General features: G+C 49.1%; 2 protein-coding genes and 4 non-coding genes across 8 annotated transcripts in view; all 6 read left to right on the top strand.

Annotated features, from left to right (window-relative positions):
• LOC135811411 (polyglutamine-repeat protein pqn-41-like) overlaps window positions 1-4,018 on the top strand; it is a 34,713-nt gene extending 30,695 nt beyond the window's left edge. For all 3 annotated transcript variants that reach the window (XM_065324648.1, XM_065324649.1, XM_065324647.1), the window contains one exon: window positions 369-4,018. In XM_065324648.1, the coding sequence (XP_065180720.1) occupies window positions 369-3,095 (2,727 nt within the window). In that variant the 3' untranslated portion in view covers window positions 3,096-4,018. The remainder of the gene's footprint in view (window positions 1-368) is intronic.
• A 1,489-nt stretch (window positions 4,019-5,507) lies between these two features.
• The window catches only part of LOC135811409 (uncharacterized), a 22,384-nt gene continuing 8,880 nt past the window's right edge, over window positions 5,508-19,011 (top strand). Inside the window, exons 1-10 of the mRNA XM_065324645.1 lie at window positions 5,508-6,396; window positions 7,473-7,706; window positions 8,432-8,766; window positions 9,179-9,226; window positions 9,590-9,821; window positions 10,256-10,413; window positions 12,351-12,415; window positions 13,652-13,736; window positions 17,657-17,790; window positions 18,884-18,968. Coding sequence (XP_065180717.1) covers window positions 5,655-6,396; window positions 7,473-7,706; window positions 8,432-8,766; window positions 9,179-9,226; window positions 9,590-9,821; window positions 10,256-10,413; window positions 12,351-12,415; window positions 13,652-13,736; window positions 17,657-17,790; window positions 18,884-18,968 — 2,118 coding nt within the window. The 5' untranslated portion in view covers window positions 5,508-5,654. The remainder of the gene's footprint in view (window positions 6,397-7,472; window positions 7,707-8,431; window positions 8,767-9,178; window positions 9,227-9,589; window positions 9,822-10,255; window positions 10,414-12,350; window positions 12,416-13,651; window positions 13,737-17,656; window positions 17,791-18,883; window positions 18,969-19,011) is intronic.
• On the top strand, window positions 12,524-12,596 carry Trnaf-gaa (transfer RNA phenylalanine (anticodon GAA)). The gene has a single exon. It is a non-coding gene; the product is annotated as a tRNA-Phe (tRNA).
• On the top strand, window positions 13,456-13,528 carry Trnaf-gaa (transfer RNA phenylalanine (anticodon GAA)). Its single transcript has one exon. It is a non-coding gene; the product is annotated as a tRNA-Phe (tRNA).
• Trnaf-gaa (transfer RNA phenylalanine (anticodon GAA)) lies at window positions 14,760-14,832 on the top strand. Its single transcript has one exon. It is a non-coding gene; the product is annotated as a tRNA-Phe (tRNA).
• Trnaf-gaa (transfer RNA phenylalanine (anticodon GAA)) lies at window positions 15,698-15,770 on the top strand. Its single transcript has one exon. It is a non-coding gene; the product is annotated as a tRNA-Phe (tRNA).

The raw sequence follows: 19,011 nt of genomic DNA, 5'->3' as shown, positions 1-19,011 counted from the left end.
GCTAAGTGTCAGGTTGTTGAATATCTCAGTAGTCTGTCAGTTTGTTTTCCTTGCTTATCTCACTTTCTGACTACTTATCATCTTGTTGCAGTAGTGAGCAGTTTCTCATAACTCCTACCCATATGTCCTTATGTTCACATTGATTGGTCTTTCAAGAATATTGAAAACATGCCAACGTGTGTATTCTCCTCTGCGGCTGCTTCTGCTGCTGCTGTTGCCGGTGCTCGGTTTGGTTGTGGTGATGGTGATGGTGGTTGTGGTGGTGGTGGTGGTGGTGGTGGTGGTGTGTGTGTGTGTGTGTGTGTGTGTGTGTGTGTGTGTGTGTGTGTGTCTGTGTGTGTGTGTGTGTCTGGTGTTTTGACTTACAGGCGGGAAGCTCAGAGCAGAAGCCGCAATCTCAACCCCTGAGCATATCTCTGTCCACCACCGCTACACCCACATTCAGCAGCGATGTCCCAGAAGTATCTGCGCCACAATCATCTATCCTTGCTGACATGCCTGTCGAGGCAACCGGTAATGCAAGTGCTTTGACACAATCACTAATCCTGCCGGGTGTGTCTTCAGTCCCAGCAGTTGCACTACCAGTTGGTCTTGGGGCTGGTGCACTAGCAGAATCGGTTCCCGGCACATCTCTGCCGCTCATCTCCCAGTCGCCGGGGGCAACGCGGGCTGCTTCATTGAAAACTCCGCGCGTGGGACTTGCCAAGCTGGACCAGAGTTTGGACATTGGCGTTGTCGGCGGAGGGAGTGCGGTCTCTGGCGGTGATCCGTTTGCGCAGCAACGGCCGGCCGCTGCAGCTGCTGCTTCGCTTGACCTAGGCGTAGTGGGAGGAGGGAGTGCGGTCTCTGGCGGTGATCCGTTTGCGCAGCAACGGCCGGCCGCTGCAGCTGCTGCTTCGCTTGACCTAGGCGTAGTGGGAGGAGGGAGTGCGGTCTCTGGCGGTGATCCGTTTGCGCAGCAACGGCCGGCCGCTGCAGCTGCTGCTTCGCTTGACCTAGGCGTAGTGGGAGGAGATGCCGCTACGGGCCAGGATCCGCTTGCACCGAGCAAATCCGCGCCAGCATCACGCGCCAATAAACCGGCTGAGCCCACGCGAGAACTGCCATCGCCGATGAAGTCTGATTTCGGTCTTGTCGGGCCAGGTGCATTACCATTGTCATCGAATGCTGTCATTGGTGTCAGCACCAGCACTTGTCAACGATTCTCAAACGAAATTGACGCAGATGCACCGTCGGCGAGAAAACTGAGCGACTTGTCTGAGAAGTCGGAGGATTACACTGTCGAAGGAAAACCGAGGTTGCGCACTGGATCGTTTCCCGACTTGCGAGACAGTGATGTTGCGCTGCAGAGTCAGCTGTCTAAGTCGTCAGTGACCGGTCCGATCACAAGCAGCGAGCATCTCCTGGATTCCGAGTGTATTGGCTCGATGCGATCCACGAACAGCGCACCACAGATCAACTCCTTACCTGAAGATTCCGTTGGTCAGCATGCCGATGATACTCCTGTCGCAGCCGCCAGGGCGCTGCCATCGAATCCGGTCGTCGACACAGACAGCACTTCTAATATACCATCGCATGCACCCAGCACTAGCTTCTTGGCCCAGGGTCTGCAGCCACTTTCACCAACACAGACCATGTATGGTGGCGGAGGACTGTCATTTCAGCTTGGACAGAACTTTTCCGGTGGTGTTGCGAGCACTCGGAGCACGTCTTCGCACAGTGATGGTGAGAGTGCCACGGTGCATAGGCATGCATTCATGTCCTTGCCACCAGCAGGACCAATGCACCACTATCCACAGGCCTCAGCAGAGACTGCGCAATCTCAGCGCACCAGCGCAGACCGGGGAAATCCCCTGCACTCTGTCGTTGAGGATCCTCGGCAGCAGTACTTGAAGAGTGACAGAGGGGCAACCCCTGCGTTACCGCAGTCTGCCTATGCTCTCTCCGATCATCAGAAACACCTGCATCAGCAACAACACTACCACCACCAACACCACCACCACCAGCAGCAAGAGCTCCAGCAGCACCAGCAGCAGAAGCAGCAACAGCAGCAGCAGCGACGTCACCAGCAGCAGCAACACCAGCAGCACCAGCAACAGCAGCAGCACCACCACCAGCAGCAGCAGCAGCACGAGCAACGCCAGCAGCAGCAACAGCAGGGAGATCACCAGCAGCGAGATCACCAGCAGCAGCAACACCAGCAGCAGCAGCAGCGAGATCACCAGCAGCAAGAGCACCACCTGCAGCAGCAGCAACAGCCACGGTGGCAGCATCTACACAATGATCAGCAGCCTAAATCCGATCAACCTGTCCCATACCACTCCCAGCAACATCCTCTGCAGCAACATCCTCTGAAGCAGCATGCTCTGCAGCAGCATGCTCCGCAGCAACACCCTCTTCAGCAGCATGCTCTGTCTGCCTCTCAGTACACACAAGTAAAGTTAGCTGGAGCAAGCAGAAGCGGGCAGCGCCAATCTGCTCAGGATGCGTCCCCAGACAGCAGCTGGCAGCGTGGTCATCATCCTCCGACAGATCGGCGGCGCCTTGCTTCCCTGCCAGCGGTGCACTCAAACTTTGATCAGCGCTCTCCTCAAATGCAGTCCTTTACCAGTGATGCCGATGTCGCGAAGTCCGCTGCTGGTGAAGCTGTACCGGCATCTATTGAAACATTAGCCTATGCTCATCAGATGTATGGACTTGGTGGGGGAAGCAGTATCCTGAGTCCGATGTCATCCTCGTCTGATCTTGGACTGCAAAGCAATAGCAGCAGCGCTAGTCAAAGTCCTTCTCCTTGGGTGTTTTCATCCCCTATCTCTGCAAGCTCTATTGGCTCTCCATCACCGGCATCGTTACAACAACAGCAGCGACAGCAGCAGCAAAAGCAGGAGCAGATACAACAACAACAACAACAGCAGCAGCAGCAGCCGCAGCAGAGGCAGCAGCGACACAACTCTCCATCTCAGCATGCTAGCGGCGGTACACGTCTAGGCCAGCTGAGTGTCCCGCGCAATCCCTCCGGCCTGATTGCCACGGATTTTCTCACTCAGCACCTTGGGGCACATGCCAGTGGTGAAGCCCAGCGCAAGAAAAGCTGAATACCCCTGTGATTATAATCCTCAATCCAACTTCCTCGTTCCAGTGTAAGTTACTACCTGGTGATCAGCAAGCCACGCATTGCCGGCTGCAGTGCAATGCAAAGTATGCAAGCTGTCACCATCCCCACGTTTTGCACATTTATCACATGCACTGCCACCACCACCACCACCACCAGTGATGGCAGCAGCAAAGGCAGCAGGTGACTCCATAAACATCAGCGATGGCAACAGCAGCAGCAGCAGCAATGGCAGAGTGCACGGCAGCGGCGGAAATGCTATTGTTCTGGAAGTAGCAAGCGGTTGAACTGTACTTCAAGTAAAATGTATCAGAAGCAGCTACTGGATGCCACCTGTTGAGTAACATTAGCCAGCAGCCGTTTCATATCCATTGTCGGGAGTAGCATTCGTGCAGAGCCAGGAAAGATTTTTCGTTTAGCATCTACTCCCCAGGCACTATCGACTCCACACTCTATCTCATAGTCAGACTTCCTTGAGTAGTTCACCTCTAGCCGGGGCTACTCAGGAAACTACGTGAAGCCATCGCATCGCGATGATCGTAGCTGGACTGTGCTGAATTGCGGACGGGTTACACGATTTACACGCTGCGTGCGCGTTGTGCAGTGATGTGCACTGGACAACTACAAACACAACAGAGCCGAAAGGCTGTGCTGCTGTAACTTCAAATTTCACGCATTTCAGTGATCAGCAGACAGCAGCTATTATTGAACAAGTTTTATTATTTACAAATAATTTTTGATACGTTTTAATGCTAGTAGTTTGTTGCATGGACGTTTTGTAGCATGGGCCGGAAACATACCACTATAACTCTATCATGCACTTTTAACAATTTATTTGCGCAAATCCCGCTGCATTGCATGGATCTGCGGACGGTTTGGGAAATGTATGAAAACGGATAAAATTAATATGAACACTGTTACAAGCGTCTGCATTTGTAGCTTGGCCACCGTGATCATGGGCAAGAGGTACACGAAGGATACGGTGGGGCGTTTGTTGTTTGTTACTCACAGTGTCTTGGTTCTGTGCTCATACATGTACGTAATTTCGCTCTTGCATGCACATCTGTACTGCTTGAATTTATTCATTCTTTGATATTATTCTTTTTCTGTGATACGCCCTGTTGATGGTAAATCTGTTTAGTAATAATTGTGACTGGCGTGTCACCATACTCCTTGGCATGGACGAAAGTGTTTCTAACTAATTAAAAAGTATTTTTTTCGAGTCTGAAAATCCACTGAATGAAAAGTGTTTCTCCTACTCTCTGGCCCTCTCTCTCTCTCTCTCTCTGTCTGGGTGTCGCAGTACGTCGTGTGTGCAGTGTGTCGACTGTCGAGGTGCGGTGTGAGTGTTCACTTTTCAGTGACCATGGTGACAGTATGAATACGGAACTCAATGTGGACGTATGCAAACCTACCTAGCTTGTACTTGGTGTAGTGTTGCACTACAGTCAACTTCGCTAATAACGACTGCGGATATAACGACAATTCGCGAATAACGACAGAATTTCCATGCCCAGAGCAAAGTCCCATCCAACTGTAATACATAATAATTATAATGAGACTTCGGGTATAACGACACTCCGCGAATAAGGACACTTTTCTGATGCCCCGCCGAGTGTCGTTATAAGCGAAGTTGACTGTTAGATGTACAGTCTACAGAGTACAGACTCAGTACAGTTCAGTCAGTTGTACTGAGTCTGTAGACTGACTGTCTGTAGACTGTAGTGCATGTCATGCCACAGGATGCCAGGGTACTAGGGTAGCAGCTGCTAAACACCGATTCCTGATCTACTGCCAGTCCGAACGCATATTCACGGTTATAATTATTATATTCTTCTTGCTTTGTCGGGCTGCAAACTTGACAGCTAGCTGAGCTGTCCTTGGGACAGTTCGTTGGCTTTGTGCGTCATGTAGTGCGCGACCACACAGCACCATTCCTGAATCCTGAGCCCTGACTCCTGCAGTCCTGGCCCTGGCCCAGGGCTCCGCTACCTTCACAGGCTTCAGCCAGTTCAGCTAGGCTACTCAGCTACTCAAGCTCTGTCGGAGTGACAGGTCGGATATTCGAATTCTTCGCACCTCGCAAGTCGACGTCGAGCGGACCGTCAGACTCCTAGCCCGTCACCAAATCACGGTATTCTTACCTTCACTTCAAAAATAGCCTTCGTCTGGCTGTTGTGGAAGTTGTAGATCGAGCGTAGATATCTGCGCGTCGACACGTCGTTCAACCGAAATGATGAGTAAAAGAGATGACAGCCATGATAACATCTAGAACGTAGCCTTGAACTTGTTGAAGGTGTCTTTGAATCAACTGATCCTGGGCGATATCTTGGAAGACAAGCACAGAGGTGGTGTGCATAGATAGCGAGAGTTTGTTAGTAACCGCTTATACATGTGGTACTTCAACAATTTATTAAAATAGCATTATTATTTTGTTTTTGTGAGCAGATTTATGACAATGAACGGAATCCAGAAATTGCCATAGCGTCCGTACCTGAACACCAGACCGCAGACCGAGTTCTCTCATCTTGAACCCACCAACATGAAGCCTGTTGGTGTTTTTGCAACACGGCACTCCAACCTAGCCATCGCAGGCCTCCGTCTTCTTCACCTCGGAGTGTTTCTTGCTGTTTCTAGCGCTAGTATCAAAGCTGACAGCGAGTGTGAAATTGACACCTCTCGGAGGTTGATCCTGCGAAACGCTACAGCGGTGGCTGCAGTAGTGAAATCGTGTCTGCTCCAACACACAGAGGCACTTTCCGCTGCGAACGATTCGAGCAAGCTTCCCTATCGTTTCCTGAGCGAGCTGGTTGTCGGTTCGCCCGGTTGCCTCCCGTCTCCTGCTACAAACTTTGCTACATTTGATTGGAGTAGTCTGGAACCCTTGCTGACTACATTTGTACCGAAGCTTTTCATTCAGTGTATCGCCGATATAACAGAGCTGAGCACTCCATTTGCGAACGTCCTCTCACTCGCAGGCATTGCCATTATCGGCAATGCACAATTGGGCAAAATTTCTGCTTTCTCCCATCTGCTGAGCGTTTCTGGTGATGTGGAACTGTACGAAAACAGAAATCTGCTTGAGGCGACCGGTTTCTCGCACCTGCAGACCATTGGAGGCCAGCTGAAGATAACCAGAAATGCTGAACTGGAGTTGCTGGAGTTGCCTTCTCTCCGTGAGCTGGGTGGCAATGACAAGCTGCTCTCAGGACAAACACTACAAATCACGTACAATCCTAAGCTTGGCAGCCTGTCTGGATTGAGGACACTTCGAACAATAAAGGGTAAGACAACTGATAGTCAATAAGCACGTTTGTATCCCCTCCCCCCAATCCCCCCCCCCCCCCCCCCCCCTCCTCCCCCTGGCCCACCACCATCTGTGCGATGCCTTCCTGGATTAGTGAGGGTCACATCCATTTTGTTCTCTTGTACAGTAGCACTCCCCTTATCCGGGAACGTTGGGACCAGACACTGCCCGTAACCACCGTCGTGGACATTGAAATCCGATGCCGGGATGACGGGGCCGGCACCGGTACGTACTGCTGTTAGCGTTTCCAGCGTTTCCATGCACCGTAGTTCACGTACATACTGTAAACAAATGGACCAGCAGTACAGTGCCCGTGGCTGCAAGGACAGCGCACCCCCCCCCCCCCCCCGTGGCTGCAAGGACAGCGCCCCGTGGCCGCTTGACTTCGGAACGGATTTCAATGTCCGCTACAGTAGGAACATACATACGCACTGCATGCAAATAGACACGTTTTATGCCAATCAATAGTTTACGAGGCCCACTCCCGGTTGTCACCAAGCTAGAGCTTTTCAAGTACAGTGAAACCTGTCTAAGACGACCGCTCAAGGGACCTGCAAAATGTGGTCTCTGTTGCCAGGTGGTCTCCTTATCCAGGGTCGTTTGACTGGAAATAGCATCCCTTGGTCCTGGTTACAGTGGTCTTCTGGGACAGGTGATCGCCTTATCAGAGTGGTCGCCTTGATAGGTTTTACCAAGAGTACATGAAAACCAGAGTGCGCAGCTTGGGGCCTTTTCTACTATGGGTGTCTGTCACGGCAGAATTCGTTGATTACATCATATTTGGCGCAGATCTGAGGCAGGAAATGGCGTAGTGCGTACAACTGAGCTGCAGTTGTGCAGCAAGAGACTTGCTTGAATCCTGCTTGTACGCACTACACCACTAAAGTGATGTAATCACGGAATTCCGCCGTGACAGCAACCCATCCGAGCTGCACACTCTGGTTTTCATGTACTCTTGTTTTTACTGTATGTACGTGGTGAGTGCAATGGCCCAGTGATCAAAGCTTACCTCTGATGTCCCGAAATGCCTTTCTCTCCTCTCCCTCTACACAGGAGGTACTGTTCGCATCGAGGGCAATCATGCGCTATGCTATCCGGGCTATCCGCAGTGGAGCGCCCTGTCGCTTGCTACGCACTCGTTTGTCTACCCGTCGAGTGCGAGTGTAGTGGCCGGTGTGGACTGGAGGGCGCTACTGGATCCCGCCACTGTCCCGTGTGGGCAGTTCACGTGGCAAGAGGGCATTCCGTCACTGCTGGTTCGTGACAACGGTCCTCTGGCACTCTGTGGTATGTGATCGGATAGCTGAGAGAATAGTCCTCTGGTAGTCTGCACTGTGTTAGGTATAATAGTCCTCTGGCAGTCTGTACTGTACTGTACTGTACTGTGTTAGGTATAATTATAATGATCCTCAGGAGATCTACAGTACGATATGTTATCTCTATTTTACTTCACCATGGGTACGGACATTGCTGACTTCTTGCTGCAGTTGATCATGGATTGTGCCACTGTTCCTAAGCTACGATGAAAGTATGTGTAGTTGAGTGTGAACGTATAGGTCAGATAACGGTCCTCTTGCGATCTGCGGTATGTGAATATCCATTCTGGCAGATCAACCTGGTCAAAGTTTGGACTCGATATTCCCCAGACTTCAACGTTCACGTTTCCTGTGAAACTACACAGTGGGATGCAGCCCTCAGTGCCTCACTGTACCCACACACTTCATGTACGTGGGGAGCACCGCTGAATCAAATATTCGAAGTAGGAGGGAAATGCTGAGTGGTCTCTACTACGGACTACACCTCAGAGTTAGCATCGCTGGCGGTGTGTGTGTGTGTATGTGTGTGTGTATGCTTATGTTTATGTGTCTGAGCATGGGAGCGTGTGCGTCCTTATGTGTGCGTACTTGTGCGTACCCGTGTGTGTGTGTGTGTGTGTGTGTGTGTGTGTGTGTGTGTGTGTGTGTGTGTATGTGTGATCATTACCCTTTTGTCATGTGTTCACGGCTCTTCAGGTTCGCAACGATGCAGTTCGACTTGCCCTAGCGGATGTTGGTCAGCCACAAACAGCAGTACGTGTGGCGTAGTGTGCTCAGCATCTGTCCGCACCCCAATCTGCACAGACCCAACACCTAGGCCCATTGTCACATCCCAGAATGCACCCGTTGCAACTAGCAATGGAGCTTCGGCTGGCGACGTGGATTCGCTGAGCTACTGGGTGCCGCCTTGGAAGATGCCAGGCATCCTGGTGTTTGTTCTGGTGATGTTGCTGTCACTTGCTCTCGTTATTCTCCTCGCTGTGCTGCTTGTACGATGTCGTCGCCGCAGAACGAGACGATTAGGACTGACGGTTAGTGGTAACTCATGATGTCTAGGCTTAGGAGAATTTGTAACATGGAAATTGTGGGCACAAGTTATGCGATCGAGTCCACCAACTAAACCGGATTTTGAACGGTCAGACGCTCGATCGCATAACTTGTGCCCACAATTTCCATGTTACCAGTGTTTTCCTTGCCTCACCGGCTGAGTTCTTAGGAGAATTATTTGTACAGTAAACCTGTTTTTGCGGGACCCTCTACCAAGCAGAATCCTGTATTCACCAGACAAATTCTCATGCATCAAAGTGTTGGGGATCGAACGTTTATCCATGGATCAGGAGGACAGTTTCCGCTGCACCAAGGGCGTCCGGTTAGGGTAGGTTCAACTGTACAGCCTACAGGTGTGTTGTGTTTCTGTTCGTTGTGTTACTCGCTGCCGTTCAGGACGTTCACGGCAAACACGCTACATCCCGTATCAATGAAGATCTGCAGGTGAGAGTGAGAACAGATTACCAGTACAGTTAACCCGTGTAGTTAATCAGTGTGTCAGTTATACACTCAATGTGTCATATATGTACTCTTGTTTTATAGGTACGATTGTTACCCAATGCTGTAGACAGCTAGCTGTTTCGGCCGTCTAGGCCTCATCAGCCCAATGCTGTACTCCTGTTACCGGTACCATGTATAGATGCTCCCATGTTTTGTGCTTAGTAGTATTATAAATATCTTGTGTGTGATTTGTATCGAGTGGCAAACTGAGGCTCCTGATTTCAACTCGTACAAACCACTTCAAATGATCATGCCATAGCATAAATTCCGCTGCAAGTGACGGTTTTCATGTCTTGTTCTGTGTAGGACACGTCTATATCGATGTCAACCTTCCCCAGAGTGCACTCACCCGTCCGTGCCAGTGACAAGGGTCATCTCCTTGACGACGAGCTGGTGTCGGATGGCTTCGAGACTCGCGTAATCATAGGCAGTGCAGATGCCGGTGGATATGACGAGGAGACGACTGCCGGCTTTTCCAACGCAGAGCATGCTGTGGAGGATACCCAGCGAGTATCACCAGAAGGCTCCGTTGAACAAGGTACACAGAAAATGGCGATACTGGCATTCATTGTCACCATTATGTAACGTTGGGAGAGAAACCGTCTTGACTCTTGACGCATCATTTCTCCTTGTCAACTGCTTCCACTGATGAATAGTTGATGCACTGGGGCTCCCTGCCTGCAATTTTGGAAGTGATGTGTGTGAAGGGTCGCATGCAACCAGCCTGTGCAGTTTCAATGGAGGCGTGAGTTTCGAAGTGTGTGTGTGTGTGTGTGTGTTCCGACATTCGCTATCATTGCGTACGCAATGGGCAAGATCAACGTCAAGGTGTGTGTGTGTGTGTGTGGGTGTGTTTGTGCATGTTGTTGTGTGTGTGCGTATATGCGTGTATGTGTGTTCGTGCATGCATGCATGTGTGTGCATGTGCCTGCATGTGTGCATGCATGTATCACACTCACTATCATTTTTCAGCCATTACAAGCCCGAGTGATGGTGTTGTGGAGAACTATCCTTTCAGTCAGATCGAGTATCGTGGAGAGATGCTGGGTCAGACAGCACTATGGAGTGTGCAGCATGCCATGGCTAAACGACTAGTACCTGGTTTGAAGAGGAGTCCAGTGATTGCAATGGTATGTACATGTGGGTGACGGATATTTCTGGTGTGATTTCAACCCTGTGCATGGGTCACTAGAACTATGGCATGGGTGGTTGTGATCGACCATGTGTGGGTATCGTGTGGGTATGGGTGTGTGTGTGTGTGTGTGTGTGTGTGTGTGTGTGTGTGTGTGTGTGTGTGTGTGTGTGCGTGTGTGTGTGTGTGTGTGTGTTGGGTCTGTTGCCAACAGGCTCGGCCGCTTGAAGGTGTAATGTTGTACCTGCCACCTTTGTTGGTTCCAGGGTTCATATACTTTCTATTTGAAGTATACATACCTGTTAACCATGGACTGCTTCTGGCTAGATTAACTCTTGTGTAATCAATGGTGCTAGTGAAGCTTTTATCAGATCCACTCTGATTTAGCCACTCACACTAGTAGCAAGTATTACCTTCACTGGGGGCAGGGGTAACTGCAGTTGGATCCCGGGACGGATACCCTGATACCGTCAATCCTTTTTCTGCACCTTGTCCTCACCCACTTACTGAGGTGTGGTGAGCCCATAAGTGGGATCATTTTCAAGTCCATCCAGTGTTTTGGGGATTTCAGGGGTGTCGGCCGTTGGGCGGTTCAATAACCAATTGAGTCATCTTTCCAAGATTCCTTTTGAGTCTCTCTCCCCTCTCCCGGGGGGACTCACGTGACCAGTTTTGGCAGTGAGCAACAAGTACAGTACAGTGTGTGTGTGTGTGTGTGTGTGTGTGTGTGTGTGTGTGTGCGTGCGTGTGTGTGTGTGTGTGTGTGTGTGTGTGTGTGTGTGTGTGTGTGTGTGTGTGTGTGTGTGTGTGTGTGATGTGTCTAGTATGGAGTCAAGGAAAAACCAGAAGGAGTAAACGTACAGAAGTGTTAGCTTCCATGATGATTGCTTTCGCACTAGACACCAGTTTGCTGAACCAGTGTGTGCATCCCCAGCATGCGGGTAGATTCTTGGAAATCCTGTACAAACTACATAGCTGCAACCTGCGAGGTCTGCATGCACTAGCCGCTATCATCAGTGATAGATCCAGCACTCTACTAGACTGCAGCATGGCAGACCAGTTCTTGATCTGTATTTTCGTTTCCAGCTCCTGCTCTTGAAGTGCTTGTTCTCCTTCTCCCGGAGCTGTTTCAACTTTCAAGTTCTTGTAACTTCGAAACGCATGCACTAGCAGCTCATGCAAGGAATTGATGAGACATTGTGGACCATCAGCACCTGTTCAGGTCAAAGAAGATGGGAAACTGGATCCTGATAAGTGCTATGCTGGTTCTTGTGACAATGTGGTGGTGTTGTTTAGAATTTGGTGTTGTGTTGCAGCCAGTTTTGTCTCCTCTCGCGACGTACGATAGTAGAAAAGCAGAGCACTTGTAAAGCAGAGCAGTCTTGCCATCTCAAGCCTCTTAAGTATATACTGGTCGCATTAGCCATAGGAATGTGGCCGATTTGGGAGGAGAAACTGCCATAAATCTCTGTGGCATGGATAAGCACACATTGCAGCGGTATGGCGGAACCAACTTTCAAGAGTATAAGCCGCACTTTTGTTTGTTTGTTTATTTTACGGATTCTCCAGAGGTAAATGGATACCTATCATGGGAGTCTCACCAAACCAATAAAATAATGAAAATAAAATTATGTATGGAGTGCAAAAAACTCAAAATCTGAGAATTTTTAAGTCAAAGGAGAGGAAGACCAATAGATTGAGAACCAGGGGTGCTAATAGAACACTGGAAAGGCACTAAAACAAAATAACTTTTAGCACCAGTAAGTCACCCCAAAACAACCGGTGCGACTTACACTACAATGGTCAAATTGAGGGTAGATTTCTGCATTTTGTGACAAACACATGTCGGTGCGGCTTACTTCAGTGCAGCTTATGCTTCGGAAAATACAATAAGTCCGTCGTGTCTCGTGCTACTCCCTTCTGTGTGTTCTGCAGGAGATCAAGACAAGGGATAATAAAGAAGATGAGCTGGCATTCGCAGAGCAGCTAGTCCCAATGAGGTATGTACCTGTGCCAGTCAGTCAATCTCACTATGAATTCATTGCGCCTCCCTTCTATCCACTCTTTACAACTACATTCTGGGGAAGTCCCCTCTCCATACTGTATCAGCCGAAATAGCTCAGTTGGGAGAGCGTTAGACTGAAGATCTAAAGGTCCCTGGTTCAATCCCGGGTTTCGGCACTTCTTTTTTTCTTTTTTTCAGCTGAGAAAAAAGAGTGCATTCCGTAACATCGGGCTGGCAAAGAGCAGCCAGGCCAGAAAGTCGCATGATTTTTTAGCAGGTGCCAGCTTGGAAGCAAAGGCTTTGGAACATCAGTGTGTGTGTGTTTTTCCATGTAGAGCTCCACGCACAAGTACAGAATAAGGACAGAATCTTGAAAACACCATGATCACCAGCCTGAGGTGCAGCCTTCCCCCAGGAGCAGATCCAGGGGGGGGGGGGGGGGGGGGGGGAGGGTCTGGAGAAACCCCTCAACTTCGCAAATGTGCTACTGGAAACCGTATGTATATACATGTACATGGTTGTATCAGCTATTCAAATTTGGCTGCACTCAGGGAACCTCCTTGTAGAGATCTCTGGATCCTCGGTTGTCCCCCGTTCTCCGGCGCCCAAAGCTACTGAAAAATACGAGTGTGTACGATCAAGAGTACATAACCCCCCGGAGTGTGCAACGCCGATCCAGCTCTGCATAGGGTCTTGGTCGAGCGGAATCGGATCTTCTGATGTCATGCGTACACTCCACACCAGCGCAAGGCCGGTCTCGAGGCAGGGCACCATTGTTTTTGATCCGAGAGTACCCGCGACTGCCCGGGTTCCCCTCGGATGTGTACGGTATTATGATGCAAAGATCCGATTCCGCTCGACCAAGACCCTATGCAGAGCTGGATCAGGCGTTGCACACTCTGGGGGGTTATGTACTCTTGGTACGATGTGTCACTTGATACTGTGCAGTCATGCCTGTCATCATCATGCCACAGATACCCAGGTTACTCAGCGGCAGTTTGTGGAAATAATCGAAACCCTCAATCTGGTGCAGCAGCCGAAATAGCTCAGTTGGGAGAGCGTTAGACTGAAGATCTAAAGGTCCCTGGTTCAATCCCGGGTTTCGGCATTTATTTTTTTCTCTTTCTTTTTCACTCCAGTTGCACAGCCAACTTTTGCTCTACATTCTGTACATATCGAACATTGATGCACGTTTGTCTCTTTGTGTGGGTGCTTGCCTGACTGTTCGTAGGCTGCGGCATGAGAACGTCTTGCGGCTACTTGCCATGTGCTACCAGGACCAGTTACACATCGCCCTCTGCGAGCCATGTGGACAGGTTAGAACAGTTTGTTGTACCCGTTGCTGTGCTGTCTGGTGATGAAGAAGACCTGGTGCCGGGTTCAGAGTCCTAGCCTAGGACGCTCTTATTCCCACGTACTACTACATTCTATGCGCAGTTGGGTCACAGTGTACACATTCGTATGCTGTGCCTGATGAAATTCTAGCCTGGTCGTTCTTCGGCGCCTGACAGTACTGCACTGTGCTCTCTGGTGCTGAAGAAGAACTGGGGCCCGGGTTCAGAGTCGTAGCCTAGGCCGTTCTTACTTTTCATGCAGAACTGCCTGTGTATGTAGCACTGTCTGTGTATGTAGCACTGTCTGTGTATGTAGCACTGTCTGTGTATGTAGCACTGTCTGTGTATGTAGCACTGTCTGTGTATGTAGCACTGTCTGTGTATGTAGCACTGTCTGTGTATGTAGCACTGTCTGTGTATGTAGCACTGTCTGTGTATGTAGCACTGTCTGTGTATGTAGCACTGTCTGTGTATGTAGCACTGTCTGTGTATGTAGCACTGTCTGTGTATGTAGCACTGTCTGTGTATGTAGCACTGTCTGTGTATGTAGCACTGTGTGTGTATGTAGCACTGTCTGTGTATGTAGCACTGTGTGTGTATGTAGCACTGTCTGTGTATGTAGCACTGTCTGTGTATGTAGCACTGTCTGTGTATGTAGCACTGTCTGTGTATGTAGCACTGTCTGTGTATGTAGCACTGTCTGTGTATGTAGCACTGTCTGTGTATGTAGCACTGTCTGTGTATGTAGCACTGTCTGTGCATGTAGCACTGTCTGTGTATGTAGCACTGTCTGTGTATGTAGCACTGTCTGTGTATGTAGCCCTATATTATACATAGTTGAGCCACTACTCAGTCTGTGGACAGCATGCTGTTTTGTCCTTTGTCGACTCATCAGTGCAGCACAGAGAACATGAAGCCGAACCTGATAGTGATGAAAAGGCTTTAAGCCTTTCGGAAATCCCTAGATAAATCAAAACAATTATGATGACAAATTAAATTGTGTCAGCCGAAATAGCTCAGTTGGGAGAGCGTTAGACTGAAGATCTAAAGGTCCCTGGTTCAATCCCGGGTTTCGGCACTTCTTTTTTTCCTGTGGATGCTTTCCTTTGGAAGTGGAGCTTCAATATTTTTGTTTGGGTGCAGGTTAAACCTAATTACAGACGCCACCTGTTCTATATGGCCCCTCTTTCTTTGGCACTGACAAGGATGCAGGGGTTGACCTGATTCACGGACTACTAGAACTTGCAGTCAAACACCGTGTTGGGCTGGTCACATGGGGAGGGATTGAAAACAGTTTCCACTTAGGTCCCTTGTTTGTACGAAATCGCGCTAATGGAGATGAAATTGTCCAAGCTAGAAATACAACGAGGCAAAGACACCACCGGCGAAGATACTTGTGCACCGAAAATTTGCTAGGAGACTCCCTCGATTTAGGCTAAGGCCTGTGGAGAATCCATAAATACAAATACAAAAAAATTCAAGAATGGTTTTGGGCGAAATAGTAAGCTTCTTCTTTCTCCCAAGTGCAAAGACAGCATCCCAGCCACACGATGCAACAAATACCATACATACACTACATGCCAGTGTGTTTGAAACGTATATGTCTAAATGGCTGTTCGCTGTGCTTTAACGATAAATATTCAATGCCGAAACTCTGTTTCTTTCAAGCCTTCAAGTTATCAAAACGTCTTTGCTGTTAAATTCTATCGTTAGGATCTATGACATCAGCTTTTACCATACCTTGATGTCAAAAATTAGGCAACATTACGGATCACACTTTCTACACTGCTGATTGAGTTGCGCAATCGGGCTATGCACTGTTGCTAGAATCCGCAATGCAAGGATATCTTCGTCGTGCACAACTCCAGAACATGTAAGATCACGTTGGACGCTATCCAAGCCCCAAGTTTCTGAAATGCATCACGCCATCAGAATATGTGTCAGCCGAAATAGCTCAGTTGGGAGAGCGTTAGACTGAAGATCTAAAGGTCCCTGGTTCAATCCCGGGTTTCGGCACTTCTTTTTCTGTCTTTTTTTGATCGTGGTCGAAAACGCAAGAAGGAAAGGGAAATCATTTTTGTGTGCCGGAACCAAGGAATATTAAAACACTGGTATCTTTCTTACTCTCTGGCGTAAACAATACACACAATACACACAATACACACAATACACACAATACACAAACTGAAGTGTACAACTCTGGGAGAATAACCACACAGCAAGAGTACAATAGTGAAAGTCGCTCATTTTGCTGTATCTCTCATCGGTTTCCATGGTTATTTCACTGTATCACCAGGGTGATTTCTGCTGCGCATTGCTGCTCCTTGAACAAAGCCAAAGCGGGGACATGCCAAGCGGACTCCTGTATTGAACGGACATGTACCAAATGGATTGGATTGGATTGGTTTATTTAACGTCGAATAACAAACAGGCAGTGTTGCCTTATTACATGAGATCGACTAAAGACAAACAGGCACACAAATGTAAGGAAAAGATTAAAAAGAAAAAAAAGAAAATAGAAAAAAAGAGTAGGATTTAAGACAGCAGCTAGCTAGCAGAGGAAAGATTGCATAATTATTTGATCAGTGAGCAACGTAAGTCGGTGAATTTTTCAGGTGGGGTAAGAGAGCGGTCCGGAATTGACCTGGTTTCTTCAGTGATCGTATAGATGCAGGCAACTTATTCCAGAGAGCGGGACATTGATATGAAGGGCTGCGTGTGGCAGCGGCAGATATGATCCTCGGGAAAAGAAGCAGGGGAACATCTGTGCTCCTCGTTCGACGGGTGTGTGACAGAGGTGTGACAAGGTCATGAAGAAGCACACTACAGTTATTATGAATTACACGAAATGTTAGCAGGAGGAGTTTGCGGCAATACATTGATTGCAGGGGTTGAATGCTGAGGCGTTCAAAAAGAGGGGCAGTTGGAGACAGGAACGGAGCAGAGCAGACAACACGCACAGCTCGCTTGAGAAGTTTCTCAAGACGATCACGTTGTGCAGAGGAAAGGGAAGAGGAAAAGCTGTTGCATGCGTATTGGAATGTGGGTAAAATTATACATCTCAAGTAGGTTGAGCGGCATGGCATTGGGAGGCACTGCCTGTGGCGGAAGAGAATGGCAATCTTTGAGGACACTGTCTTGGCTATATGGTCAACCATTGTGTTCCATTTCAGGTCGTCATCGATGTGCAAGCCCAGGTACTTGGCGCTTGTCACTTGCTGGAGGAGTGTAGCTGCACAGTGCACATTCAATGTCTTGTCGTCATGACGATTGGCAGGAATAAACAATATTTGTGTTTTTCGACTATTCAGGATTAGGTTGCGCTCACCAAGCCAGTTGCTGAGATGGGTGATGGCTGAAGACAGGTTGTGTGACAGCACTACCTTGTCCTTCCTGCTATCGTGTAGCATGATGTCGTCCGCGAATTGGGTTACCTGGACGGCAAACTGATCCACTTCACTGGCCACATCCCTGACATATATGACAAACAATAGTGGTCCCAGTACAGACCCTTGGGGAACCCCACTTGAGCACGTGAAAGATGAGCTACTATCGCCGCTGATGACGACTTGTTGTTGACGATTTGAGAGGTAGTCGCTTAACCAGTTCAGGGCTGTGCCGGAGATTCCAAGCTGGAATAGGTCTTCGACAAGTGTCTGATGCTGGACCTTGTCAAAGGCCTTTGACATGTCCAGGCCCCCACCCACCCCAAAGTGCTGTGGATCGAACGTGCATCCCTGGATCAAGCGGAATTCTGTCATGTCAGGACAGTTTCCGCTGCACCAACGGCGTCCGGTTAGGGCCGGTTGTACTCTACGCTTACTTGTAAAGTTGCAACCAGCTGAAGACAATCTTCAAGGTAGAGTGAATAGCGTACTTGTTCTGAATTGTGCTGTCTGCAGGGCTTTCTGAAGACGTATATGCTACCCAGTCAGGGTAATCGGGAGTCTTTTGTTGAGCGCGGTCTCTATGTCAAGCTGACATGTGATGTGGCGTCGGCCGTGGCATTCCTGCACTCCAACGGCTTGCCATATCAGTGAGTGGGTAGAGATGTGTGTGTGTGTGTGCGCGCGTGCGCGTGTGTGTGTGTGTGTGTGTGTGGGCACGTTTGTTCATATATAACCGTTTCGTGCGTATGTGACAGGGGCGTAGTACCCGCTACGACTGGTACGGCCATGGCCGTACCACTTTTCGAAAAGTGCGGTCGGCCTGGGACGTGCAAAACCGTAATAAAAATATCGGGACCCATATCGGGACCTATCAGGTCTTTGACTTTTGTTTGAATTTAATTCATACTCGACTCGGCTGTTAGGTGCACTTGGATCGCGGAAACTAGTTTTCTGCGCGTGAACCATAAAATTCCATGACTAAAAATTAGTACAAAAGTGCCAAAAGTAAACAGAAATACAGGATTTTGTGTCTTTTTTACAAAATTTTCCGCAGGCACGACCCCTGGACCCACCTTCACCCATCCCTCCCTCCTTTGATCATACCACTTCCAAAGCTCTTCCTACGCCCCTGTGTGAGTAGCGGATGGGGGAGGGGGGGGGGGGTATTTGATGTGCCTGTACTGTGTCTGGGAGGGGGGGGGGAGAGGGGGGGCAGAGAGGGGGCGTTTGATGATACCTTACAGGGATGAATGTATTGTCATATTTTTGCATAGCAGTTTCTGCTATACAAAATCACAATTGTGTAGCACTCTTTGATTTTGATTAGCATTCTTCTTTGAAGGTTGGGTGTTTACCACATTGTCCTTCTTGAGAGTGATGCCTGAAAGCCCATTTGCAAAAAAAACCCAACTGAATCATGCATGTGCACGCAGATTGAGTGCCTGCACCACATACACTTTGCAGCAAGGACCCCAGACACTTTGTCTACACTGTACTGGATGCATGTTACTTGACACTGAGCGCAGGCTAGGCATGGACAGTCTGTATGTATTGCAGTTTTCTGCGAGTCATGGTGACTTTTGAGTAGCAGTAGATTGATTTTGCATCGCAAACTGCGATGCGATACAGGATAAATTCATCCCTGCCTTACATAGAATTGAAGAAGTCTGTCCATCTGTTTCTCTCTCTCACACACACACACACACACACACACACACACGCACGCACGCACGTACGTAGTGACCTAGCAGCTCACAGCTGTCAGCTAACATCAAATCTGGTCTTGAAGCTAGGTGACTACGGCTTGGCCAGGACACTCTATCCGGTGAGTGATTGCTGTCTGTACTATTGCGGGGGGGGGGGGGGGG

Source organism: Sycon ciliatum, chromosome 3, assembly GCF_964019385.1.
Source record: "Sycon ciliatum chromosome 3, ocSycCili1.1, whole genome shotgun sequence".
Classification (NCBI taxonomy): domain Eukaryota; kingdom Metazoa; phylum Porifera; class Calcarea; order Leucosolenida; family Sycettidae; genus Sycon; species Sycon ciliatum.
Note: the sequence above shows the minus strand (reverse complement) of the source record. Positions and strands in the feature narration are given on the sequence as shown.